The sequence below is a fragment of the Pleurodeles waltl genome, chromosome 8 (genome assembly GCF_031143425.1).
Source record: "Pleurodeles waltl isolate 20211129_DDA chromosome 8, aPleWal1.hap1.20221129, whole genome shotgun sequence".
Taxonomy (NCBI): domain Eukaryota; kingdom Metazoa; phylum Chordata; class Amphibia; order Caudata; family Salamandridae; genus Pleurodeles; species Pleurodeles waltl.
In genome coordinates, this window is record NC_090447.1 from 1,449,477,362 (window position 1) to 1,449,504,985 (window position 27,624).

At 46.8% G+C, this 27,624-nt stretch overlaps 1 protein-coding gene across 1 annotated transcript in view; it reads right to left on the bottom strand.

Moving 5' to 3' along the window:
- The window catches only part of LOC138249255 (putative gastrointestinal growth factor xP4), a 175,554-nt gene that overhangs the window by 33,520 nt on the left and 114,410 nt on the right, over window positions 1-27,624 (bottom strand). The window contains exon 5 of the mRNA XM_069203226.1: window positions 11,441-11,604. Within this exon, the coding sequence (XP_069059327.1) occupies window positions 11,447-11,604 (158 nt within the window). The 3' untranslated portion in view covers window positions 11,441-11,446. The remainder of the gene's footprint in view (window positions 1-11,440; window positions 11,605-27,624) is intronic.

Sequence of the window (27,624 nt, forward strand, 5' to 3'; positions counted from 1 at the left end):
GCATTGCTGCCATGTGTGAAATGCTGGTGCCATATTGAAACATCCTTATGGTTGTAACAAAGGTTTTGGATCCTCAGTCTGACTGTTTGGGTAAATGTAAGGGGGACATGTCAGTCTTTTCCTGCTGTGTAGGCCTATCATGCTGCATTGTCAGCTGCTGTATGGCAACTACCTGTTCCTGACTCCTCAAGGAGATGATTGGTAAAGTATGTCACCTATGTGAAATCTTTACTTTCCTACACATGTGTTTCAGGGACAATGCAGACCCTTACATATGTGGGATCATAAGTTCTGGGGCAATCATCCTGCGATTGTGTTCTATTGCTGTTGATATGTGGATATGGACTACATGCCTTACAACATTGAGCCTCATTCCATGTCATTTTCCCTCTTCAGGTCACGTCTGTTTGCAAGCTGACTACTCATATGCCTGTTGGCACCCTTGACTCTGGATGGTATTACAATATGGATGTACTTACACACCTGCTGGGGAATCCTACTACACCTGTCACTTTGACATTCTTGTAGTGCCAATATGTGTATTTGATTTTTGCTTGTGAACAGAAATGCCACTCTAAACAATGAAGACACATGCACCATGACTTATGCTAATTGATGTTTATTGGGAGTTTTACATCACAGTCCAGCAGAGTGGGGACTTGGTTTAGGTGGAGATTAGAGTGGGTAGTCCAGCTGTATGTTTCACACGTCCTGTATCCATTAGCTTTGGGGTGATGGAAACTTGGCATTGGACAGCCAACAGGGTATAACTGTGGCACACAAGGGTGGCAGTTCAGGAGAGGGATCACTTCCTGGTAGGGGGAATGGTCTTTGCCTCAGGTCCTGCAGGATGTTTGGATGGCTGACCTCTTTTACGGGGTTGGGTCCCTCAGCTGCAGGGGTAGGGGTGCTGGTGGCCTGTGGGTCCTCCTGCTGGGCCTCAATTCCAGTAGCAGGTGCTGATGTAGAGGGCAGTGGTGTTGTATGATTACTAGATGGGGCCTGCTGTTGGGTGGAGGATGTACGCCGGATCGTGTTGAGTTCTTTGAACTCGCCTAGCTTGGAGACCATGGTGGCATTGAGTACCTGCCACTGCTGCATGGCCTTCTGGTGGTATTCCCTCTGCAGCCTTTGGGTCTCCTGCAAGGTGGTGAGTATCTGGCCCATCTTGTCCTGGGATTGCTGGTAGGCTCCCAGGACTCTGGAGACGGCCTCCTGGCCAGTCGTGTCCTGTTGCTGCCTTGGCCTTTGGCCCACAATTGCCCTCCCACCGGCCCTTGCCCCCTGTGCTTGTGCCCCTGGTATAGTGTGCCCCCTCCCAGTGACACCAGGACCGTCATTGTCTTGGGATTGCAAAGTTGACTCACACCCCTGTCTTGTGGGGCACAGTGATGTTTGATGGGAAGGTGGGCCCTCCTGTGCAATGGATGCCAAAGGGGAGATGGTTTCAGTTATGGGCAGGGAGAGGCTGGTGGTGGTGGACTGACCACTCATGCCTGATTGGCCAGGTACGTCATCCCTATCCAGACATCCAGGGGATTCCTCCTCTATTGGACCTTCTTCTAGGGCTGGGCTTTCTTTCACTTGCATCCTCTGCTGTGTGGCAGTACTTGAGAGACCTGTGAAATGAGAGGTATTGTGTCACATGATGGTATTGTACAAGTGATAGACATGGTTGTCTGCCATCATTGTCTGGATTGGCAGGGCAGTAATGGCATGCATTGACAGTTACTAGACTACTGCTTGTGTTTGCATCAGTGGAATGTTGCAATGGTCCTATTTTGGACAATAGTTGGTATTTGTCTTGCTACTGTCATTGCCATGTACTGATATGCATTCCAATTACTTGTTGGTGAGGGGGGTGACATGGTTTTACGTGCTGGTGCACAGATGTGAAGTGGATTTAGCAGTTATGCAAGGGTAGGGAGTGTTCCTTTGTGATAGTTGTAGAACTTGCTGCAGTGTGGGGTATCCAGGCACTAGGTGGGCCTGTGAGGGAATGGTGTTAGTAGGTAGCTGTGGCATGCAAAGGCAGTATTGGGTCCATGGTGAGTTTGTGCACGTGTGCACGCAGTGAGTGGTGAGAGGGGGCGAGAGGGTGGTGGAGGTACATGCTGTGCAGGGGTACATGTTGGCCGGGGAGCGTAGTTGACTTACCAGTGTCCAGTCCCCTAGGTATTCCCGTCAACCCCTCTGGGTGTAGGATGACCAAAACCTTCTTCTCCCATTATGATAATTCTGGGGGAGGTGGTGGGGGTCCACCACCACTCCTCATTAGGGCGATTTAGTGCATGGAGCATTGGCCCGTACCTTCCCCCATATGTCGTTCCACCTCTTCCTAATGTCGTCCTTTGTGCGCAGATGGTTTCCCACTCCGCTCACCCCGACGACGATCCTCTGCCATAAGTCAGTTTTCCGGGCTATGGATGTCTGCTGAACCTGTGCTCCAAACAGTTGCGGCTCCACTCTTATGATTTTGTCGACCCTGACCCTCAACTCCTCGTCTGTGAATCGTGGTTTTTTTGGGGTGCCATGGTGGTTGTGTTGTGGGTGGTGGGGTGTGTGTTGTGCAGGGATGCTGGGTGTGCTGTTTGCTGGTGTGATTTTGGGTGATAGGATATGCATGTGGTCCGTGATGTTTGTGTGCAGTGGTAATGTGAGTGTTGTGTTTCTCTTGATTTTGTGTGTTGTGTGATGCGTATTCCGTGTGATGGTGCCTGTCATATCTAGGTGCAGTGCCTTCTGTCACTTCACAGTAAGGATGCATGGAAAAGCAGATGAAGTTCAAATCCTTTTATTGGCATACATTGTTAATACTCTACAGCCAACACATATTTCGTAACTTCTAAGACTATTTCAAGGCTTTGAAAAGTACATAAAAATATCACACTTTAATCTAACAAGCAGCTCCATGAAGACGTCAAGAGGATGGTGAAAACCTGTCCAAATGTGATCATTATTACAGAAAGCCTATTCCAAGCCCAAAAGATATTGTGTGTAGTAGTTTAAGGGATGTGATAGTTCATTTTTCACAATGCGATTACCCAAGAAAACCAGTGTGGTTCCCCTGCTATCGGGGAGAGATGAGGTCATAGGGTAGGAGAAAGAAAAGGAGTAAAAGAAAAAAAAAAAAATTATTGACTAGTAATTGTGCTACAGCAAAAGAAGGACTGACCGAATAACAATGCTCTCAAAACTTGATTCCATTCCATGTGAGATATCTTCCAAAAATTAAAATGAACACTTCTGTACCAATGTGAGGTAAAGATAAAGCAAAACCAGTATAAGACATATGGACGGTGATCCATACCAACAAACCTTCTTCCTAATAAGAAGGAAGGGAACCCACTGGGAGGCTATCAGTTAGCCTAGTCTTCCTGTCCCAATCAAGTGAGACATCCCAAGATGTCAGTCTCACAGTAGCGAACATACATCCAAAAGGACCATGGGGTAAATCTGTATAAATGGACAAAAGGACAAAAGAGGGGATGTGCAAGATAAAAAACAAACTACTAGCAGCAAATAGTAAAGAATACAAGTTAACAACAAACCTAGTTAGGCAAGGAGAAGGCATAAAGGGTACAACCTACCACAAAAAAGGAAATAAGTAATAAGCCGAAATGGAGAGAGCAAGTAATTTGTTAAAACCACCCCAAAGAAGCCTGTATCCGACTACACTAGCATGCAGAATAAAAATATCATAATGTCTGTAATGATAAAAATGGTCAAAAGGTACTAAAGTTATCTATAGTGTCATACCAACCATGCAAAAATGTAGGTGTGAGGTATAAAATACTGATTAAAGCACGAGCCACCTACCAGGCAGTGATCCTGCTGGTGCTGACAATTCAAAAGTGAGCAGGAATCAGTACAAGGAGCCTAATACACAAAGTAAATAATAAATGTAATGAGCCAGTCCATGAGAATGCCAGGCAAACTGTACAAACCAAACAGGTGAAAATAATTCGTAAGACGGTGATGCCTATTGACCTACCCCCAGAAACAACCTCAGTAGTATGTGGTCCTGGAGAAAATTTCGCTCTCTGCACAGACCATGATAAGTCTGTTTTCTATACAAGAAAGGACGAAAAGGAGTCACAGTAAATGCTAAGATCGGTGTAGTACCAACCCTGTAGAACAGGTGTACCAAATGGCAAAAATATTAAAGCACCCAGGGAAATGTCGAGTAAGTAAATGGTGTCCACTGAGTTGTGGTGCGGCGTGGCGTGTGTTACAAGTGCAGTAAAAGCAGTGAGAGCCTTCGCTCAAAAGTGTCACACCAACATAAAAGCTGTAACATAGAAAATGGGCTGTCCTGAGAGCTGGTCTTCTTCTCAACTAAAGAACAGGGTGGACATTTTAGAACGTAATAAATGCTGAGAATGTAAATGTGCTCTGTCTGTACCATGCCCAATATTTGGTAGGAAGAAACCATTATAGTCATGGTTCCCATTGAGAAAAATACAAACTGGGGACCTGATACCACAGTACATATAGAAAAGGAAAGTACAGCCATATGGGGGGACCACAGTGAAGTGCAGTATCAACTGTGCTGTAACAACAGAGAAAGAAAGGATGGAAGGAGAGATGTGAACAAGGGGAAGATCAATGTGAATATGAGGCAAAAGATGGAAACTTAATCATTGGGTAAAACAGTGGTCACAAAACTTTGAAGGCACATCTCAATCTATACATGTTAAACAAAACATGTAATAATAAGTTATAAAAGGGGAACACCTGTTAAGAGCCATACAAATGCAAGGTGAAGAGCAATAAGTAAACACCATTGTTAAAATTGTCAATAATGGTTCTATAAACAACCATGATAGTTGTATAAAACTCAGCTCTACAAATTAGGCGTGAAGAAACCAAATCTCTCCAGTGAGCGTTGACCCACAATACTACGTATGGACACATGATCTGGCTGAAAGCGTGATATTGATAATAGTCCAAATCTACAAGACACTAAACCGATAACAGGGCATAAATATAACGTGTATAACAAGCATAATGTAATCTAGCTAAAACTTATTATATCAAAATATCTCAATTTGTTGTGCATATTTGTTGTTCACATAGTTCATTTTATTACATTCAATACACAGAAGAATTTAAGCTCAGAAATGAAGTCCCGAATGCAAAAAGGTAATTCAAGACCAATTTTATACGTAGGGACAGGCCATGAATCCTCTTTTATGGGGCTATAGGCTACAACAAAAGTCACATCATGGACATGCCGAAGAGTACAGTAGATATAACCAACAGTAAGCCAGTTAATCTAACTTAGTTAGAATTTAATTGAAACCGTGTTGCAGATCCCACACATATGCAGTTCTCCTCCCACATTGAGTCCCATGTCAACTGCACATAACTTAATTATCCATTCGCTTTCCAGTTTCCTCTATGTTTCTGTTCTATTGCCATATTTAATATTGGCTTCTACTTGTGCCAACTCATGGAATTTCACATTGACTATTTCTATTCCCTTATAGATTGTATTGAAATGTACCTCTAATGGAGCAGTTGAGATTGCTATTCTTGATTGCCCTGATGTGCTCCAGAATTCTTTTTATGAGAGGTCGTATAGTGCTTCCAACATATATCTGTTCACAAATACATATGATACAATACATTACAAATTTGGAATTGCAATTCATAAAATGCTGAATGGTATATGCTTTGTTTGTGTTGTACTTGAAATATGTTTTCTTGTCAATTGCAAATCTACAAGTTGCAGTGTGAGCATCTGTCAAAACCCTTAGGCCTGTCCGTTAGCCAAGATTTGAGCGACTCCTGTGAATTTTGAGGGATGTAACTAGCACATAACATGCTTCTTAGAGTCTTACCCCTATTATGAGTGATACTGGGCTTGTTGGTAATGAATTTGGACAATGTGCTGTCCAACTTCAGTAAATGTCAGTTTTTGTGTAGAATGCAGTACATGTTGTGGCCATGTGCATTATACCTAGTAATAAGGTTTAAGCAGTTTCCTTTTTCTTATGCCCATTGGTGAGCAATAAACAACAAGTTTTTTGGGATATTTGGATATCCCTAGCTCTGACAAGTACAGACTCAGAGTAACCCCTTTGTCTAAAATGCTTCTCTAATTGACCTAGTTCATGTTCAAACATGTGATCATCACTACAGTTGCGTCTTAACCGGCTCATCTCACCTAAAGGAATTGAATCAATCTGTCCTTTTGGGTGTCCACTTTATGCATGTAATATGGAATTACATGCAGCAGGCTTTCTGTATACTTTTGATAATATTTTAGCGTCTTAAATGTATAAGGTTACATCTAAAAATTAAATTTGTTTGGAATCCATGTGATGTGTGAAACAGACATTAGAAGGGTTAGTGTTTAGGTGAGTCAAAAGAGTCTAGAGTTCTGATTCGCTCCCTGGAGAGATAACAAAAACATCATCAATATACCTCCCCCAATAAACTATGTTGCCTGTGATGCCAGGTGGACAAGTTAATCATAAATGGTTCTTCTCGGAGTTCTCCATATATAGATTTGCAACTGAGGGAGAAAATGTGGCCCCCATGGCGACCCTTTGTGTCTGCTGTACCAGCCACCATTGAGTAAAAACACATTGGCCCTCACTACAACTTAGGCGGTAAAAACCGCCTACCGCCGTGTCGACGGCCGCCAAAAGACCGAAGCCGCAGCTACAAGCCATCTGCCATATTATGACCACAGCCGGATTTCTGCCACAAGAATGTAGGAAATCCAGCTGTGGCCATGCTGGCGGATGGCGGTAAGGTGGCGCTGCTCCCTCCAGCAGTGCCACGCCAGTAGACTGCGGCCAGCCTTATTATGACCAATAATACGTCCTGGCGGGGTATTGCTGGCAAGCGCTGCTGGCAGTGCCCCGTCCCATCTCCTGCCAGAGGACCCCCCTGGATCCAGGTAAGTCGGGTCTCCGACAGGGGAGGGGGGTGTTGTGTGTGTGTGAACGTATGTGTGTGCGTGAATGCGGGTGTGTTTTTAGTGTTGAATACGTGTGTGCATGTACGGACGTGTGAGTTTGTGTATGTTGTGAAATGTGAATGTGTGTCTGCGTGATTGTTTGGAAGTGTGTGCGGATGTATGTGTGATTGGATGTATGCATGCGTGTAAACATGTGGGAATGGGTGTGTGTATGTGTGTGTGAAGGGGGCGTGAATGTAGGGGGGCCACGGGGGTTTGGAGAGGTGGGGGAGTAACTGGAGAGGAGAGGGAAAGAATTTCCTGTCACTGATATGGCCTACCGCCATGGTTTTTGTAGCGTTACGAATGCCACGAAAACCATGGCGGTAGGCGGGGTCATTATCCCGCAGGCGGCACAATGGCGTCTGCCGGTCTAGAGGTGAATATCTCCAGCCCGGTTGCTGTTACTGCCATGGTGGCTGGAGTGGTACATTGGCGGGTTGGCTGAAGCCAACCCGCCAATGTCATAATGTGGTGGTAAGTGGTGGTGGTAGTAAGTACTGTCAACTCCAGTGTGTACTCCTCAGAGTGAGCAGGAACAGAGCTCTTTCAATATAGTACAGAATGTTAATGATTTAAAAAATTCTGTCAAAAAGAAAAATGTTCTGAGGCCCATATTTATACTTTTTGATGCAAAACTGCGCTAACGCAGTTTTGCGTCAAAAAAATTAGCGCCGGCTAACGCCATTCTGAAGCGCCATGCGGGCGCCGTATTTATTGAATGACGTTAGCCGGCGTTAGCCGCCGGCGCCGTCTGGTGTGCGTTAAAAAAAACGACGTACACCAGGCAGCGCCGGCGTAGGGGGATATGGGGCTTGGGCATCAAGAAATGGGGCAAGTGAGGTTGAGGCAATTTTTTCGCCTCAACCCGATTAGCGCCATTTTTTTTCACTCCCAACCCCCATAGAAATGACTCCTGTCTTAGCAAAGACAGAAGTCATGCCCCCTTGCCCAATGGCCATGCCAGGGGACTACTGTCCCCTGGGCATGGTCATTGAGCATAGTGGCATGTAGGGGGGCACAAATCAGGCCCCCCTATGCCACAAAAAAAAATAACAAAAAACACTTACCTGAACTTACCTTAATGTCCCTGGGATGGGTCCCTCCAGCCTTGGGTGTCCTCCTGGGGTGGGCAAGGGTGACAGGGGGTGTCCCTTGGGGCATGGGAGGGCACCTCTGGGCTCCTTCAGAGCCCACAGGTCCCTTAACGCCTGCCTTTTGCAGGCGCTAAAAAACGGCGCAAAAGCGGCCGTACGTCATTTTTTTTGACCCGCCCACTCCCGGGCGTGAATTTTGCCCGGGAGTATAAATCCGACGCACATGCCTCGGAGTCGATTTTTTAGACGGGAACGCCTACCTTGCAAATGATTAACGCAAAGTAGGTGTCCACGCTAAAAAATGACGCTAACTCCATGGACTTTGGCGCTAGACGCGTCTAACGCCAAAGTATAAATATGGAGTTAGTTTTGCGTCGGAATTGCGTAAAAAAAAACGACGCAATTCCGGCGCAAACGGGGTATAAATATGCCCCTGAGTGTTTTCGCTTCTATGAAATTAGACATGGATTTTATATATGAGAAACACGTATAACAGACAACAGATGAAAAACTAAAGAAAGATTGGGTGAAGAAGGGGATCTCAGTTTCCTGTTCCAAGGCTCAAAACTAGACCTCCACTCTATTGGCTTAGCCTTACAAGAAAATGGAGTGAACATTCTTGTGAAGCATCTGGAGAAAGCAAGTGGAAGAGAACACGATCTGGCTATTCATGTTGAGTTTGTTGTCAAAGATAATTTGTTTCTGGTGTGGTTTGTGGAGTGTGGGGGAAGCGAGCTCAGCTGCCTGCAAGGATTCGTCCCAAGGTGAGGCAGTGTTTTTTGTACTTCTGTTTGTTTGCTGTTGAGTCTGAAGCATCCGTCCTTCATCCACTCTGCGATGCTGTTTATGCACTTGTGGAAGTTGGATTTAGTGTTAGAAGGGTCTTTGGAAAAAGAGAGAATGAGCTGTATGTCATCAGTGAATGAGATTATGTTTAGTCCATGGTTTCGGATGACATTGGCCATGTAGATATTGCATAGGGTGGGACTGAATGATGATCCCTGGGGCATGCCCTTGATGATGCTTCTGGGCTTTGAAGTGAAGGGCAGGACTTGGTCTCTCTGAGTTCTGCCTGATAACAAAATAAGCAATCCATTTTAGAGCCTTTCCACTGATTCCAATTTAGTGGAGCCTTGGGAGCAGTGTGTGATGAGAGACTGTGTAGAAGACCTCTGAGAGGTCAAGGAGGATGAGGGCGGCTGAGTTTCCTTGGTTGAGGAGGGTTCTGATGTCGTCTGTGGCTGTGATCAGAACAGATTAGTGTTGTAGTCAGTGCAGAAGCCAGATTGTGAAGTTATCATCAGATTGTGGTCCTCTAAGTAAGCAGTAAGCTGTTGGTTAATGGCTTTTTTCAATACTTCTGTTCGGAAAGGGAGCAGGGAGATCCTCCAGTAGTTTTTTAGTTCTTTGGGGCCAGTGGAGGGTTTTTTCAGAAGGGGTTTGACTCCTGCATTTTCCATCCTTCTGGGTAAGTGGCTGTGCTGATTGAAGAGTTGAGGATGTTCGTGAGTTTGCTGGTGATGGTGTTGATCCTAGGTTGAACATGTGGTGAATGCATGGATCATTGGAGTATCCTTAGTGGCTGCACGAGTTTTTGAAGACAGTTCGGTCCTTGGTGTTGCTCCACCTTCTTTTGAGTTGCTTGCACTTGCGCTTAATGTTACTAAGTTCTGGCGTGCTTGCAGGGTTGTTGAGTGTGTTTGGTTGCTGGGCACCAATGTCTGCACTGTTTGAGATCCACTTGGTGAAGTTTCTGATGGCTGTGTCAGTGTCTGCTTACACATCTGGGTGGTGAGTGTTGAGGGCGTTGCTCCATTGGGTTTTGGATACCTTGCTTTAGCATTGATGGGCTGTGCCGGCTGGTCTAGCTCTGCAGTTATGACTTAAGGTGGAGGCAAAGTGCACAATGAAGCAGTCCATCCAGGTGAATTCCGTGGTGTGGCAGTATTTGACTCTGTTGCTGGAAGTGAAGATGAGGTCCAGTGTGTGTCCTGCGATGTGTGTCGGGTCAGTGGTTATTTGGTTGAGTCCGATGATATTCATGCTGTCCAAGAGGTTGATGGTGTTGACGCTGTTGGGGTCGTGGAAGTGGAAGTTCAAGTGTCAGAGGAAGATGTATGTTTCGGTGTTGATAGCTTTGGTGGAGATGATTTGAGGGATGGCTTAGCAAAACTTTGGTTGTGAACCAGGGGGCCTGTAGGCAAGGGTTCCTTTGATGGTGGTTTTTCCATCTAGGTTGATCACGAAGTGGCGGTATTCCATGATTTGAGTCTCATTGTCACTTGAGGGGTTGCAGTGGATGGAACTCTTATGAAGTATGGTGATTCTGGGCCCGTATGTGTGATCAGAGTGCATGATCTTATATCCATCGGGGGTAGCTCTAGCAATGTCAGGAACAGAGGAGGCATTGAGCCAGGTCTTAGTAAGGGAGACTACATCGGGGCGAGGGTGGTGATAATGTCCCATATTTCATGGCATGATTGCAGAAGGATCGGACATTGAGCAGGATGCACTATAGTTGCTTGGGGTTGTGGATGTAGGAGGTGGGGCAGTATAAGGGTGCACTGGAGTGTTGAGGTTGCAGGAGAACTGGCAGTGGCGGCATGTGAAGAGACCTTCTATGGAGTGCAGGAAAGAGCATCCGCATGACCTGCTGGAAGGGTGGGCGATGGGAGCGAAGATCTCTAATGCAGAGTAGCAGTAGATGGTGGGAGATCCAGGGTTCCTGGTGCTGGGTACGGTCCAGGTACAGAGAGACACAGACAAGCTTGCCCTTGGTGTGCCTTCGGCATGTCAGATGCACATCCCTGCTGCACGTGGCTGCACAGCAGCCTCCATAAGTAGTCCTTGGAGGAAGGAGGGGGTGACAGGGAAGTTGGGTGGGCTGGGAAACAGAAGGTGGGAAATAACAGTGGGCAGGGCGGTGCCGTTGACTACAACAGTGAAAAACAAATGCCAAAAGTGAGCCAAAAAACAGAATAGCACTAATAAGCCAAAGTAACACCAAGTATCGCAATATGCCACAACTATGAGTATGGCAGTGGGACCCAAACTGGGAGGTCTTGTGTCAGGAAGCAAGGCAACAGACTCTTGCTCTAGGCAGATGCAGCAGGGAGTGGTCCTCGGACCAGGAGGTCAGGGCAACATGCACACAGGAAGAAACTATTTATTAATCTGAGATATAGGCAAGTGTGGAGGCAAAGTGTTCAGGGTGTCTTAGACCTTGGCTCAGGTACTTGAGGTTCTTGAGAGAGTGAGGTCCCATTCTGATCTCACAAAACAGCTTTCCTTATGCCACACGATAGGTGGTCTTGTTATACAACTTACTGCACATAATTAACATGCATATGTATATAGAGTACTGCATTACCTCTATTTAGCGATCCAGTGCATAGAAGCACCAATTGACACCCTTGATTGATGAATCATAGCAGCAGTTTCTCTTCTTGCATTCATCTGCGTTGATGCCATAATAGCCGCAGTCTGTCCTCTGTTTTGGACTAATGGCAGCACACTCTGAAGCATCTTTGCATGCTTTAAGACATAAAAAAGTAGAAAACAATTCTGAAAAACAATGACCGGCATTATCATTCAATTACCCATCATTATCTGCTTCAAACAAAGCTATGGTTTTTACAAAAGATGCAGTACAAGCCTCATTATAGTGGCTTGAACAGGGGCCATTAAGTGTAATTCCTTTGACTTTAAATTTTTAATTGCAAAATAGCATTAATTTTTCAACGACCTTTATTTTTAAACATTTCCTTAAATTGGGGGAGATTTCTGGTAAGTGGGGAGACTTCTGGCTTTTGTTAGTCAAGACCTTTATTTCTTCAAAAAAGAAAATCATAACAACTACTTGCACATACATACATAAAGGGGCTTGCAGAGAACCTTCTTCATTGTTTGTAATGTCATTCGCATTTTGCTTTTGTGCACCACAGCAAAGGCAAATGGGCCAGGCAATTTTAGTCACTGGCTGCCCTTGCCAGCCCTGCCAAGTACCAGACATCAGGTGTTAGAGTAACACATTTTAGTGCTGTGTCTGCATTGCCACACTAAAATGCATTTGCAACATATTATAGAACCCCAGGGATCACAACACAAGGCGCACCCTACGAGGAGCTGCACTTATGCAGTGAAAGTTCTGTGAGAGAGCACTGTGCTGCCAAGTGTAGAGCTTTCTCAACTGCTTCCTAACAAAGGCCTCACCTCTCTTGTTTATTTATTCACTGAAACTTCACAAGTCAACTTGCTATGGTGTGTTCCATGAAAAGGATAAGAAATGAATCATATACTAACAAAGATATGGCATATTTCTGCTGCCTCCTTGTGCTGGCGCTCTGTGTGCTGCCTAGGATCAAGGCAGCCACCCTTGCATCCTGGTGCAAGGGTGCCTGTCATACAAGATCAATTATTTTATGCAGGAAGGGACACCTTCCTGCACAAAAACAATACTTTTAAAGCATTTTCCTCTTCCTACGTGTGATGGGGAACACGTCACACATAGAAAAAGGAAATAACGAGGTGAGATAAAGACATTTCTCCTTGTTATGCTTGGACCAGGTAGGCGTACCATTTTGATGCAACCCCAGGTTTGCCCATGGTTGGATATGCGGGAACGCCCACACTCCACCCATGGAATATCTTCCTGTTGCAAGGTAACGTAAGGCAGCAAAATGAGCTGCCTTTTGATACCTTTGATTTACTAAAACACATAGACATGCAAGGTGGCTTTGCATGGTTTAATAAATCCCAGTTGAGCACTTGTGTTATCTTGCATTGCCTCTTAAATCTGGCCCTAAATATTTACAGACTGTACATAATAAAACAAAATTAGTATTTAGAGTTGTACCCAGGCCACCCTTACTTAGTTGACAGTCGAAGACAAACAACTCTCATAGCGTACAAATCACATCTGTACTCCTCTGCCTTGGGAATATTTACACCTAAAGAAAAAATTCATAGTGTGGTCACTATTAAAAGAGTGCTCTTTGGTGCAGAGTAAAACATTATTAAAGTTTCTTCTATAGCCACACTAGAGACAGCAACAAAAGGAAATATTCTCAAAGTGTGTGCTCTAAACCTACACTAGGCACAGTGGGACTCTTCTCTAACTGCTGTTGATGTAAAATTTGAATATTAGACTATACTGCAAGCACGAATTTTTGTAAAATCATCAAAAACTTCTAATGTCTTACTTATGCAAGTATATGAGAACCTGTTCTAGATGGCAAGCACTGCACATACTGCAGTTGGTATTAAACAAAAATATTCATCGTCTTCTTGTACGGTTCAGAGAATTTTTGAAGATGGCGAATTCAATCACACACACTAAAGTCTAAGATGATTTCACTGCGCAGCTAAGAGAAATCCATGACCTGTCGCTTGCCCTACCAAGCCCTGATCCATCAGTTCCCACACTAATGGTGTTGAAATCAGCAATTTGTGTCCAAGGATACAATGTAAGTTTATTTACATTGGTGCTTCAAACGATTTAGAGATTTGAGAAAGGATAAACACCTTTAGGGAAAGATGGTCATCCTGCAGGATAAGCTTCCTTCAGTCTACGTACAGCACACCATGATCTATAAAAGTGAAGGAATTAACATTAAAGGAAACTGTACAGCAGATCTGGCTGCAAAAACAGCAATGCAAACCTATAAATTGGTCCTACAACTCTATCTCAGATCAACTTTCCTTCCAAATACTCCTACTGAAGGTAATGTTCTGATGAGTTTTATAACCAGAATAGGAGGTGGGCTTGTTTGTACTGGGCGAGCTGTGTTAGCTTTATTCAGGGCAGCTCATGAGGCAATAGTGTCTGCACATGCTGGTATAAGTGCTTCTGTATTAATTCTGGCCATAAAAAACCAGATTAAAAAATTCGTGCAGTAATGCACAATGTGTCAACAGATAAAATACGTTTGAAAGACCAGCACAGATTCTACTTACTATGCACGACTTTCCCTTTGGGGCAATTTTCCTCAATGGTGTTGGGTTTATCCAGTGTTGACTATTAGAAATACTTACTGGTTGTTCTTGATTCATGATCATGATTCCTATGGGTTTGTCCACAAAAATGACCACTGCCCAAGCCGTCATACAAGACTTACAATGCCTAGTAGCAATGGGAGCAGTTCATAACTTTTATTCAGACAATTGTCCTGCAGTCGCTGCTGAGCAGCTTGGGATGCTATGTCTGCACTGGGGGTATGTCTGCTATATTTACATCCTTCCTGCTGGGAGTCAAAGGTGCCAATAGCACACTTAACTAAAGCCTTGAAAGCTAGAATAGTGCTTCTTCACATGTAGTTTGAGAACCCTTGGGAGTCCGCAGGGCCTACTTATGGTGGGGGCCTGTGAAGGTTTTTTCCAAATTAAATAATAATAAATATAATAAATTCAAATTAATAACATACAGAAAAAATAATTAGCAACAAAATGTTCTGTGTATTTGATTGTGATTTAAACAAAATATTTCCATATTTGAGCATTTCTTTGATGTATACCTGATTTTGTATTTTTCTGTTTTGTTTTAAGGTTCAAATCACAGAATTTGTGTAGGCCGGGGACACACTTTTCAATAATACTTTAGTGGGGGTCTCTGGAATCTAGTAATTATTCACCAGGGGTCGTCACAAGTCAAAAGTGTAAGCACAACTGTGCCAGAGTACTGGATACAGGATTGAGCTGACTGCATAATCTCTATGGAGTCGAGAAAACATTACATAACTTTTCTAGAATAGTATTAGGCAGGTGCACCCCATATGAAATACTCTTGAGAGTACTAATGCTTGTGTCTTATCTTGATGTCAATGCAAAGAAGTCAGATTATAAATATCAGGCCTCATCAGTGCTTTTTAGATGCAGAAGTTAAAACAAAACTCTCTCGTGTGCAGCACTGTCAATATCCCAGTGGTGAAGGTAGGATTCTTAAAGGTGCTGATGGGTGGTGTAAGAATGGATCTCTGATAAGCAAATTTTCAGGCCATCTTACAGACCACCTATTCCAGTTATTGGGGTAATGCCGGTGGAGTGGGCATTGCCGCAGCCAAGAATTCTCGGAATCAGGTCTTATGTGATGGGTCTCCAGGTGTCATTTCAGACTTTCCTGAGTATTTACACAGTATGTAAGCTGGTTGAGATTACTATGTTGACTTGATTGGTCATCGAAATTCGATTTGCAATCATGATGCCTTGATTCATGGCAGTGTGGATGGATGGGGAGTCCTGCCCAAATCGGGGGCCTGACAGAGTGTGGACAAGAGGGAGGTGTCTTTGCCAAAGAGGATCACTGCTGTTATGTCACTGTTAAGCTTGAGGCAGTTCCTTTTCATCCAGTCAGTCACAGAGGACATGCAAATGATGAAGTTTGCTTGGGTGTTTAAGTTTCTTCTGAAAGGGAGAGTGTGAGCCGGATGTCATCTGTGATAGTTTATAATTGATAATGATGGCAAGTGGGGTCAGGCAGATGTTGTGCAGTGTGGGACTCAGAGATAATCCTTATTGGATTACACATATGATGACCACTTCAGACATGTATCGGGCTTGGCAAAATGTAGTGTGGGCAAGAATAGCATTGAGCACCGTAGTGGATGGAGAGCATGGTGTTGGTGGTTTCTGTTGTGGTGATGGCTGACTATTAAGTCAGTGCTGTTGGGTGGGTGGAGGACTTTGAGGGTGAAAAGGTCCATTTGGGGGGGTGAATTTATTGTAAATGGTGTTGACTTTATTTATGAAGTAGTGGTGTTGTGTAGGTTCTCATTATGCTAATGAGGCAACTGGATTTGGGCGACAGAATCAAATAGACTGTGGGTACTAGGTACAATTCCACACCATATGATACCTGCTGGCCTAATCCGGCTTTTCTAGTTAACTGGCAGTACCTCATCTCGGTCCAAGAACAGGGATGATTATGGCAACCAGGGCGCATGACAAGAAAGACTCCTCAGGGGAATCGTGGTCAATCAGATCTCATTACTTTCTCTCTATTACCCAAGTCTCACTCAGGGAAAGACAACAGAGGCAGAATATAGTTCAATAAGCGTTTATTGAAGTAACTGCATCTTAGATAAAATGGCATGTATTGCAATAACTAGGATGATAAAACACAATATTAGCAAGCAGGTGACGAGGAGAGTGAAACACAAAAACAGTCCCACCATACACTCACTAGGAGCAATATATATATTTCTCCTACCTACTCTATGTTTGAGCACAGCATAATAAGCCTAATCCACCCTTCAGGTTTCCCCCTGGGAGAAGATCATCTGTCATACCTGGAATAGGAAGCCTGTAGTCCCATATAGATCAGGGGTTCAACCGTCTAAGCGAGCAGCTGTAGCGAAGCAATCAGCAATCAGCATACAGTGATGGTCATCTGGCTGCAATAGCCCTGTAACGTGTCTGGGACAAAGGAGTGTTTTATAATAAAACTGATGATATTCTAAGAAATGGCCCCTACGTATGAGTGTGTGTTTTTCTGTGAATATTGGAGACACAGCATACCACGTTTGTCAGCAACTCTGTCTGACTGTAGCCTTGGAGAAAGCACAGAGTGAAATAAATGTCCTTCTGAGAACGTAATGTTTTCCTTGGTGGAAGAACAATGAGCTAGAGAAAATAAAACAGCATGGCAAAATGTGGCTATTACTAGTATAATAAAGCAATGCTGAATAAAGTGTAACTGGGTTGAAGTGCACAATGGCAGACCTAGTTTTCTAACGAATAAAGGGCCAGATGTAGGTAGGCATCAAATTGCGACTTGCAATTTGCGAGTCATAGCGACTCGCAAATTGCAACTCCCAATACGAGATGCAGAAAGGTGTCTCAGACACCTTCTGCGACTCGCTATGGGGTCGCAAAGACCCACCTCATGAATATTAATGAGGTGGGTCGCAGTTTGCGACCCCATAGCGAGTCTAGGCACTCACGGGGATGGTGGCCTGCTGAAGACAGCAGACCACCATGTCCGTGACTGCTTTTTGAATAAAGCAGTTGTTTTTTCTTCTTTTTGCAGCCTGTTTTCCTTAAAGGAAAACGAGCTGCAAAAAGAAAAATTCCGAAACCATTTGGTTTCGTTTTTTTCAGAGCAGGCAGTGGTCCATAGGACCACTGCCTGCTCTGAAAAAATATTTTTTGTGGCATTCACAAAGGGGAAGGGGTCCCATGGGGACCCCTTCCCTTTTGCGAATGTGTTACCATCCACTTCAAGTGGATGGTAACTGTGAGTTGGTTTGCGACCGCATTCGCGGTCACAAACCAGCTCAGCATGGCGATGTGGTCGCAAATAGGAAGGGAACACCCCTTCCTATTTGCGAGTCGCAGCATCAAACTGCGAGTTGGTACCAACTCACAATTTGAGGTTGTGCATTGCGACAAGCCTTTTGCGCCTCGCAAACTGCGTTTTTCGCATTTTGCGAGGCGAAAAAGGCTTACTACATCTGGCCCAAAGTGCCTAAAATATGGCTAAACTAGATATACAACAGTCTCCCCTTCCCGGTCAAAGGTGGTTTACAATGCTCGAAGTAAAATAAAGTCTAATAAAACCCTATCAATAAAAGCATATACACATAAATATCAATAGTGACAAGTTAAGAGGCACTTGAGCAGGAAGAAAAAGGACAATCTAAAAAGTCAAAAGAGGCACCAAAGAAAGCCAAATTCAATATTCAGTGTCATTTTGAAAATCGTAAATTATATAATTGACAATTGAAACCAAGAAATGTTCTACTTCGACAGGTGGTAAAATATCCAGACCGGGTCCAAGGAAAACCATAAAGCACTTGTGTTCCAAAGCCTGAGCTCCTGCTGAGGCAGCAGCATTCCGTGATGTGCCCATCATTAAGAGTCGCAGAATCCACACAGGGCAACTTCCTATAGCAGACACACCTTCAACCCGCATGTCAAAGAGGAACCAGAGGCATAGAAACACAGGCTGCACACAATCCAAAACCGGTCGGAATGACAAAAAACAGTCACACTCCAGTTGTTCCAAGAGTGGTGCTCCGAAATACTGCATCATGCATTCACGACACAGTTGCGCTGGATGAAGTGCTTTTAGTCCTCCTTGCTGGTCAGGGACAGCCAGTGAGCAGAAAAAGTAGCCTCAGCAAAATGCCACCTATTAGAGCCAAAGTAATCAGAAATCCCCCGAAAATATTTGAAATTATTGAATGCATGACTGAAGGTATCAAGCCGAATATGGAGGAGAAGGTGTGAAAGAAACCAGAACCAACAGCCTTAAAAAAGTGGGTGATTCCACTAGTACTGGACTGTTAGACCTGACGGTCTTAGGGTGGTCACCCCTAACTTTTTGCCTGCCTCCCTCCACTTTTTGGACAATCTTTTTTGCTGGTTTTAGGACTCTGCGCAGTTTACCACTGCTAACCAGTGCTGAAGTGCATATGATCTCTCTCTTAAAACATGATGACATTGTATCATACTCAATTGGCTTATTTAATTTACTTATAAGTCCCTAGTAAAGTACACTATATGTGCCCAGGCCCTGTAGATTAAATGCTACTAGTGGGCCTGCAGCACTGCTTGTGCCACCCACTTAAGTAGAACCTTAATCATGTCTCAGGCCTGCCATTGCAAGGCATGTGTGTGCAGTTTCACTGCCAATCGAACTGGCATTTAAAAGTACCTGCCAAGCCTAAAACTCCCCTTTTTCTACATAGAGGTCACCCCTAAGGTAGGCCCCAGGCAACCCATAGGGCAGGGTGCTGTGTAGACAGAAGGCAGGACATCTACCTGTGTAGTTTACATGTCTTGGTAGTGTTTTGCACTGCTGTGAGTCCTGCTCCTTTCATAGGCTAACATTAGGGCTACCCTCATAAACTGTGTGAGTGTTAGCTTCTGATCTGAAAGGAATGACAAGGTTTTAATATGGCCAGAATGGTAATACAAAATCCTGCTGACTGGTGAAGTTGGATTTAATATTACTATTTTTGAAATGCATTTCTCTGCACTTAAATCATTTTGTGCCTTGCAATCCATGCCTGGCTAGGTTTAGTTGACAACTCCCTTGTGCATTCACTCAGACAAACCCCAAACACAGAATGCTCAGCCTCACTTGCATACATCTGCATTTTGAATGGGTCTTCCTGGGCTTGGAGGGTGGAGGGCCTGACACTTATATGTCAAAGGAAAGTAGCCTGCCCTCACACAAAGGACTGCCACACCCCCTACTGGGACCCTGGCAGACAGGATGGAACTGAAAGGGGACCTTGTGCACTTCTAAGCCACTGTTTGAAGTCTCTCCCACTTCAAAGGCACATTTGGGTATGTAAACAGGGCCTCTGTCCCTACCAACTCGGACACTTCCTGGAGAAGAAAACCTAAACCAGAACCTGCAACCTGCCAAGAAGAACTGCCTGGCTGCCCAAAGAACTCACCTGACTGCTTTCTGTGAAGGACTGCTGCCTTGCTGTTGCCCTGCTGCCTTGCTGCTCTCTGGTTGTGCTGAGAAGTGCTCTCTAACGGCTTGGATAGAGCTTGCCTCCTTTTCCCTGAAGTCTCAGGACCAAAAAGACTTCATCTCTACAAGAAGGACTCCTTGTGTGCAAAATTCGACACACAGCTTGCCAGAAACAATGCACAGCCTGCACCGCAGTGAAAATGGCACCGCGCGCCGAATCGGAACACCGCAGCTCAACTTCAAAACAAGAAGATCGACGCAGCACAAGCATAGCGACCGTAAGTCTGACACAAGGCCCACTGGATCGACGCACAGCAGAGCCGGAATGACGAAGCCCCACTTCCTGAGAGGAATTGACGCAGCACCTGCCGTGCGGTGGAATTTGCCGCGCAACGCCCACCGGATCAACGCAGCTCCTGTGACTTTGTCCTGCAAGCGCTGGATTTCAACGTATCATTCCCGGGATGTCCGAAAACCCTGCACCTGAAGAGGATCCCAGTCCGAGTGCCGGAAATCAACGCAAAGCCTTCCCTGGGTGATAAACAAATGACGCATCGCCGTGTGCAGCCTGAGAAATCGATGCACACATCCCTGTTTTCCACGTCTCTCCTCATCTGCGGTTCCTTGCGGAAATTTTGAACGCAAACCAGGTACTTTGTGCTTGCAAGAGACATTTGTTGCTTTTAAGAGACTAAAGACTCTTTATATAATTTTTACAGTGCTATTCTCAAAATATACTTATTGCATCTTAATCGTTTTGACCTGCATCTTACCAGATCAATATTATATATTTTTCTAAACACTGAGTGGTGTATTTCTGTTGTGTTCTACTGTGTTATTGCATGATTTAATGCACAAATAATTTACACATTGTCTTCTAAGTTAAGCCTGATTGCTCAGTGCCAAGCTACCAGAGGGTGGGTACAGGATAATTTGGATTGTGTGTGACTTACCCTGACTAGAGTGAGGGTCTTTGCTTGGACAGGGGGTAACCTGACTGCCAACCATAGACCCCATTTCTAACATGGACGCATTGAATATTCGTCCCTCGAGTTCACCAAAGTGTCTCAGAAAATTTGTGCTTAAAAGGGAGCGAATCTCCGCCGATGACCTCGCAACCTGAAGTGCATAGGTCTCATGTGCAGATGTAAGCACCACATGTTTTTGAAACAATAAAGCCTTGGGTCTTGACAACTTGTCAAAATTCACATCAGAAGTAGCTCTATGAGGCCAGATGTTTGCTACTCCTTCCAGTAGCGTGGGGGGAGGACATTTCTGTAACACGCAACTATGTGGGAAACTGAAACAAGATAAGCTATTCCGGCTTGCCTTCCACAACAGCTCTCACTCTTAAGGAGCACATAGCTGCCATTTGAGAGCACCTGGAACCCAGGTCTAATCAAGGGGACTGGAACTCCCTTCAGATAACAAGCCAAATTTGCAGCTGAGGCATTACATGCCCCATGCAAGGACAGTCATTTACAAACCATTGAATGGCTCACAGAAGTCTTGCATTCACTACTACTAAGAAAGAACTCTTTCATGCCAGTGAAACATTTGTACAAAAAAGGGAAGCTCCCACACCTCATGTATGTAACTATCTCCCAACCTTTCATATCTGTCTATTGGAATGTGTATCAAACAAGACGTGAATTAAAGTGTTGAAATAGGCAGAGATATAACCCCATGTATTAGTCAGTCAGCAGATGGCATTACAGCCACAGTAAAAGGCAACTGTTCTAATTTCTCAATATTTAACATGACGTATGTTGCTTCCTTTTTAGCCATTATTTGTTGTTGTCACGTTAAATTGAATGTTAGAAAAAAATCCCTTGTGCTCAGGTGTTGCCAGGGAACGCGACCTGCTTTCAGGGTTTGTAGTGTCCAACCTAACTGCATAATGGACCTTAGCTGACTTCGTCCATGGTGTAAAGATGACATGTCACTCTGTAGTATATCTATTGCAGAGGATACAATGTTATTTAAGGTGTATATTCGATCTGACAAGGTGTTAATCCCATTATCTACAACAGCTAAGGTTTCTGTGAATTTTCCGGATCTATTTGCCTTAACCCGGCAGGTGCTTCTTGTTGGGCAAGTGTCCAAATGTCGCTATATGCTGCATATAGGAAGCGTTTTCTGCGTTGTCCTAACAGAAAATCCGGTAAATCAGTTTGATTAGACAGGAGACTAAGATGTTCTTTGACAGCATCCAATGAGAAACTCTTCAGCCATTGCTGGCATTATTTTCCTACACTATGGCCCTCATTACAACCCTGGCGGTCAGTGGTAAAGCGGCAGTAGGACTGCCAACAGGCTGGCGGAAAATAAATTGAACCACAACCATGGCGAAAACCTCCAACATAGACAGCCACTTTAACACTCCGACCGCCACGGCGGTACAAACAAACAGCATGGCGGTCACTGCCAACAGACAGGCGGAAGACAATATACTGCCCACACCATTATGAGAGGCCAATCCGCCACCTTTTCCGGGGTGGATTCAACGCGAACAAAAACACGGCGGAAACAGGACTTGGAAGGGAAAACGCTCACCTCTACACACCCCACAAGGAACCAGGACGCCATGGAGCCAGAACTCCAAATTCTACCTGCCATTGTCTTCCTGCTCCTCTACCAGGATCACGACCGACGGCGGTGACCACACACGGTGAGTACTGCACCTACGACATAGTGGAGGGGGCAGGGAAAAGACAGTGACACACACACGCAACACCCCCACCCCCAACCTCACACACAACACACACACCAATATATGCTGACACATTACATTTACACCCCCCTGCCCCCCTGGAGGAACGCAAGGACAAAAGGAAATTATTTGAATGATTGTAATCAGGAAAAATCCATTAGTCAAATATATAAATACACTATTAACAAATATGTACACCATGATTTCAAGTCCATGTACTGCACCTACATAGTCCGTGGTCCACTGGGCCCAAAATGCATGGGTGAGGCCCACACTCAATACCCAATCCAAACGGGGAGAACACTGCAGGGGCATCAGATCAAAATAAAACAGGTACCTCAGGGGGAAGGGAAGGGGACGAACCTCAGCCGGATGAGTGCACGACGCCAGCTCCACGAGGGGGCTCCATGCCCATTGATGTATCCTGGGGAGTGCACAGCCACAGTCTCTCAAGTCTCTCCAGTGGGTGGTTTGCCCACTGCTTTATCCTGGGGAGTGCAAAGCCCCAGTATCTCAAGTCTTTCCAGTGTGTGGTTTGCCCACTGCTTCTTCCTGGGGAATGCAAAGCCAGAGTCTCTCAAGTCTCTCCAGTGGGTGGTTTGTCCACTGCTTCATCCTGGGGAGTGCAAAGCCACAGTCTTTCAAGTCTCTCCAGTGGGTGGTTTGCCCACTGCTTTATCCTGGGGAGTGCAAAGCCACAGTCTCTCAAGTGGAGAGCAGTCTCCACTGGTTCTGGAGCGGGCTTTGTGCCCAGAGTGCTTCATCCTGCCAAGGACTGAGGTAGTGGATGTGATACTCCACTGGTTCTGGAGGGGGCTTTGTGCCCAGAGTGGTTCATCCTGCCAAGGACTGAGGTAGTGGATTCCTTTCTCCACTGGTTCTGGAGGGAGCTTTGTGCCCAGAGCGCTTCATCCTGCCAGGGACTGAGGTAGTGGATGTGATACTCCACTGGTTCTGGAGGGGCTTTGTGCCCAGAGTGGTTCATCCTGCCAAGGACTCAGGTAGTGTATGCCTTTCTCCACTAGTTCTGGAGGGGGCTTTGTTCCCAGAGCGCTTCATCCTGCCAAGAACGGAGGTAGTGGATGTGATACTCCACTGGTTCTGGAGGGGGCTTTGTGCCAAGAGTGCTTAATCCTGCCAAGGACTGAGGTAGTGGATGCCACTGGTTCTGGATGGGGCTTTGTGCCCAGAGTGCTTCATCCTGCCAAGGACTGAGGTAGTGGATGTGATACTTCACTGATTCTGGAGGGGGCTTTGTGCCCAGAGTGCTTCATCCTGCCAAAGACTGAGGTAGTGGATGCCTTTGTCCACTGGTTCTGGAAGAGGCTTTGTGCCGAGAGTGCTTCATCCTGCCAAGGACTGAGGTAGTGGATGTGATATTCCACTGGTTCTGGAGGGGGCTTTGTGCCCAGAGTGCTTTATCCTGCCAAGGACTGAGGTAGTGGATGCCTTTCTCCACTGGTTCTGGAGGGGGCTTTGTGCCCAGAGTGCTTAATCCTGCCAAGAACTGAGGTAGTGGATGTGATACTCCACTGGTTCTGGAGGGGGCTTTGTGCCCAGAGTGCTTCATCCTGCCAAGGACTGAGGTAGTTGATGTGATACTCCACTGACGGTGGGCCAACATGGAAGCTGTGCAGGCCCCTGGAACTGACCACCAGCCACATACAACTGACCACTGGGGATGGCAGCCATGTCAGCGGTAGTGCCACTGGCACAGGATGTGGCGTGGCCGCTGGCAGTGCTGGCAGCGGCCTCAGTAGCGGCGGTGCTTGCGGTGCTCATTGGGCAGCAGTGCTGGTGGGTGGCTCAGTGAGCGTGCTGCTTGCAGCGGTGTCCTGGGCAGCGGTGCTGGTGGGTGGCTCAGTGAGCGTGCTGCTGGTGGTGGTGCCCTGGGCAGCGGTGCTGGTGGGTGGCTCAGTGAGCCTGCTGCTGGCGGCGGTGTCCTGGGCAGTGGTGCCCGTGGCGGCGGTGCATGTGGCGGTGCCAGTGTTGGTTTTTGTCCACCCTGCAGGTTGGCTGCGACTTCCCTTTCTTTCTCTGGCCCTTCCCCACCTTGGATGGTGGCGCAGCTATCTTGCCACTCACAACTGTAGTCCTGGGAGAGGCCTTGGTGGCAGGTGTTTTGGCCTTCTCCCGCCGGGCTGTGGCCAACTTCTTTAGTTTTTGAGGTGGGGGACTGTCCTTGGCCTGGCTCCTTGGCACACTGGCTGCCCTGCTGCTTGGCGCACTCCAGAAGCCGGTTACTGCTGGCACCACTGTTCCCGGTAATGTGGCGGCTGAGGTGCTGGGTTGGGAACTGGAAAGGCGGGCCCTGGGGATCAGAAGGGGTGGGGGAGGTGTAGGGACGGGTCAAGGTTTGACAGGAAAAGTTTTTTAGACACACTGGGATGGGTAGATGGAGGGGGTTTGGGAGTAGAGGAAGAGGTAGTGGTTGTAGGAGGTGTTCGTTTTCTGACTTTGGGTGAAGGTGCATGGGCTGGAGGCTGTCGTGAGGTGGATGACTGTTGGGTGGGTGTGTGACTGCATTTGTGTAGTTTGGGAGCTGGGCTCACAGACACACTGGGAGAGGACACAGGGGGTGTGTGAATGGTAGTGGGGGTGGTGAGTGCACATGAGCGGTGTGTGGAGGTGGGCGTGCTGGTGATTGACGTAGTGGCTGAAGATGTAGTGCATGCAGGTGTGAGTGGAGACATGACAGGGAGGGAGGAGGGAGACGTGGAGGAGGGGGACACAGTGGAGGCAGTGGCTGTTGGTATGTCCGCATGGGTATGATGCTTGTGTGAGTGCCTATGGGATGTGTGATGTTTATGTTTGCCAGAGCTACTCTTTTGTGTTGAGGTGTGTGCATGCTGGTCTGATGGTGTGCTTGGGATAGGCTGAGGTACTGGGCATTGGGTCTGGGTGGAGGAAGTTGGAGGGGGGAGGCTGGACACAGGGATAATGGCTGCCGGGGACAGAGTCTGAAAAGCTCACTGTTGGGCTGCCTGACCAGAATGAATGCCCTCCAGGTATGCATTAGTCTGTTGCAACTGCCTCTCTACACCCTGGATGGCAATCAGAATGGTAGACTGCCCAACAGTGAGGGATATGAGGAGGTCAATGGCCTCCTCACTGAGGGCAGCATGGCTGACAGGGGCAGGGGCTGAGGTGCCTGGGGCGAAGGAGATGCCCACACTCCTGGGTGAGCGGCCACAGGACACACTCTGAGGGGCTGCTGGGAGGGCGGTGCTAGTAGGGGGGGTGACGGCTGTACCTGTAGATGCGGTGGGCACAGAGGGGCCCGCCACCGCAAGGGAGCTCCCATCAGAGCAGGAGTCGGTGTCGCTGGTCTCAGCTCCTGTCCCCTCTGTGGAGCTCCCCTCGCTCTCCGTCCCACTGGTGAATTCGGAGTCCGTAGTCTCACCCTCCAGGGCCATGTGGGATGCAGCTCCCTCCTGCTCCGGTGGCACTGCTCCTCCGCGTGATGATGCTAATGCACTCAAGAACAGGGAGACTACAAAAAGGGGGGGAAGAAAGTAGAACGACATGTTCAGTGCAGGCAATACCGCTACAGTTGGCGGACACTACAGACACAGCAGCCCTCTGCACTACGCCATGCAATTAGAGTTCCCTAATTAATCACAGGGCCATGGGGTACAAGGCCTATGCCAGATTGCTGCACACATGGAAGTCACAGGAGCCTGACTAGGGGTAGATGGCTCTTAATACTGGTGGGGTGGGGTGCCACATAGCCTGCCTCACGAAGGGACCTTGCCTGCAAAACTCACCCTGGCCTAGGGTAACCCACTGCCCACCTCCCCTACCCAGACACCTCCCATGCACACTGAATCCACAGGATGCGAGTGTACTCACCCCCGTGTGGCTGCTGTGATGCACTCAAGCGCACATCCAACTCCGGATACGCCACTGCCAGGATCCAGAACATCAGGGGGGTCATGGGGCGACGGGCACCCCTACCACGTTGGAAGGCCATCCCCATCTGGGCCTCCGCCGTATTCTTGCTCCAGCGGCGAATGTCCTCCCATCTTTTACGGCAGTGGGTACTCCGTCTGTGGTGGACCCCCAGGGTCCGGACTTCCTTTTCGATGGCACGTCAAATATCCTTCTTCTGGTGGGCGCTGACCTACAGGAATAGTACAAGGGAAAAGGAGAAAATATAACCGTCCGGACCGTAACAGTCATTGACCCACATTCCCACCCTTGCCCTGACGCACATACACTCATCGTCGTTTCATGCACGCCTCATTCCCCCCCTATTTCCCATCCACTCCACTCCAAACAGGCATTGCCCATACAGCATGCTCACAGTGTACTCACCTGTTTGTCTGGAGGACCGTAGAGTAGCGTATACTGGGGGAGGACCCCATCCACTAGTTTGTCCAACTTCTCCAATGTGAAGGCAGGGGCCCTTTCCCCAGACACTGTAGCCATTGTCGCTTCCAGACTAAGGTCACAGCAGCACTTGCAGTGTAGGTCCTCTCCTGTAGAAGATCAGGTATCAAGTGAGTGAACAGACAGAAAATGGTGGTTACGTCTGCAGTGGTGCGTACCGTCATCGCCGGCGTACATCGTCATTGGCTCCTGGGACCCATAGAGTCCAATGTTAACCAATGCAGGATTGCGCCGTGGTCTTCGACTGTCTACTGCGACAGTGTACAACGCCAGCGCAGTTACCTCATATCCCATTGTTCCACCTTACTGGTCAGGCAGCCGCCATTTCAGGGGGCCACATGGCATTAATTTTAAATGCTTCACACATATCTAGGCCTTGCATACACACTAAGACAGGTACATAGCGGATTGCCAAATGTGTGCAATAAAGTTGTGTTTTCGTACCTCAGTGTTGGCTGACCCGGTGCTCGCGGTTCTCATCCATAGAGCACGTCCGCTGGGGCAGGTGAGGAGATGGCCGCATCCTCCGGTGTACAGACCGCTTGTGGACCTGTCGACAATGGAAGAGCGACATGTAATAGTGATCTACAGACTTGATCGTGCCACAATCCAGGAACTGTGTGCCCAGTTGGAGCCAGACCTGATGTCAGCTATCCGCCATCCCACAGGTATCCCCCCTCTAGTGCAGGTCCTGTCAGTACTCCATTTCCTGGCAAGTGGGTCTTTTCAAACTACAGTGGCCATAGCATCAGGGATGTCCCAGCCTATGTTCTCAAACATGTTGTCCAGAGTGTTGTCTGCCCTGCTGAAACACATGTGCAGCTACATCGTGTACCCTCAGGTGGAGGATTTGCCTACAGTGAAAGGTGACGTCTATGCTCTGGGACATATCCCCAACATCATAGGTGCCATTAATGGGACACATGTGGCCTTGGTCCTCCCCGTAGGAGTGAACCGGTGTACAGAAACCGGAAGAGTTACCATTCTATGAATGTGCAGATGGTGTGTTTGGTCGACCAGTACA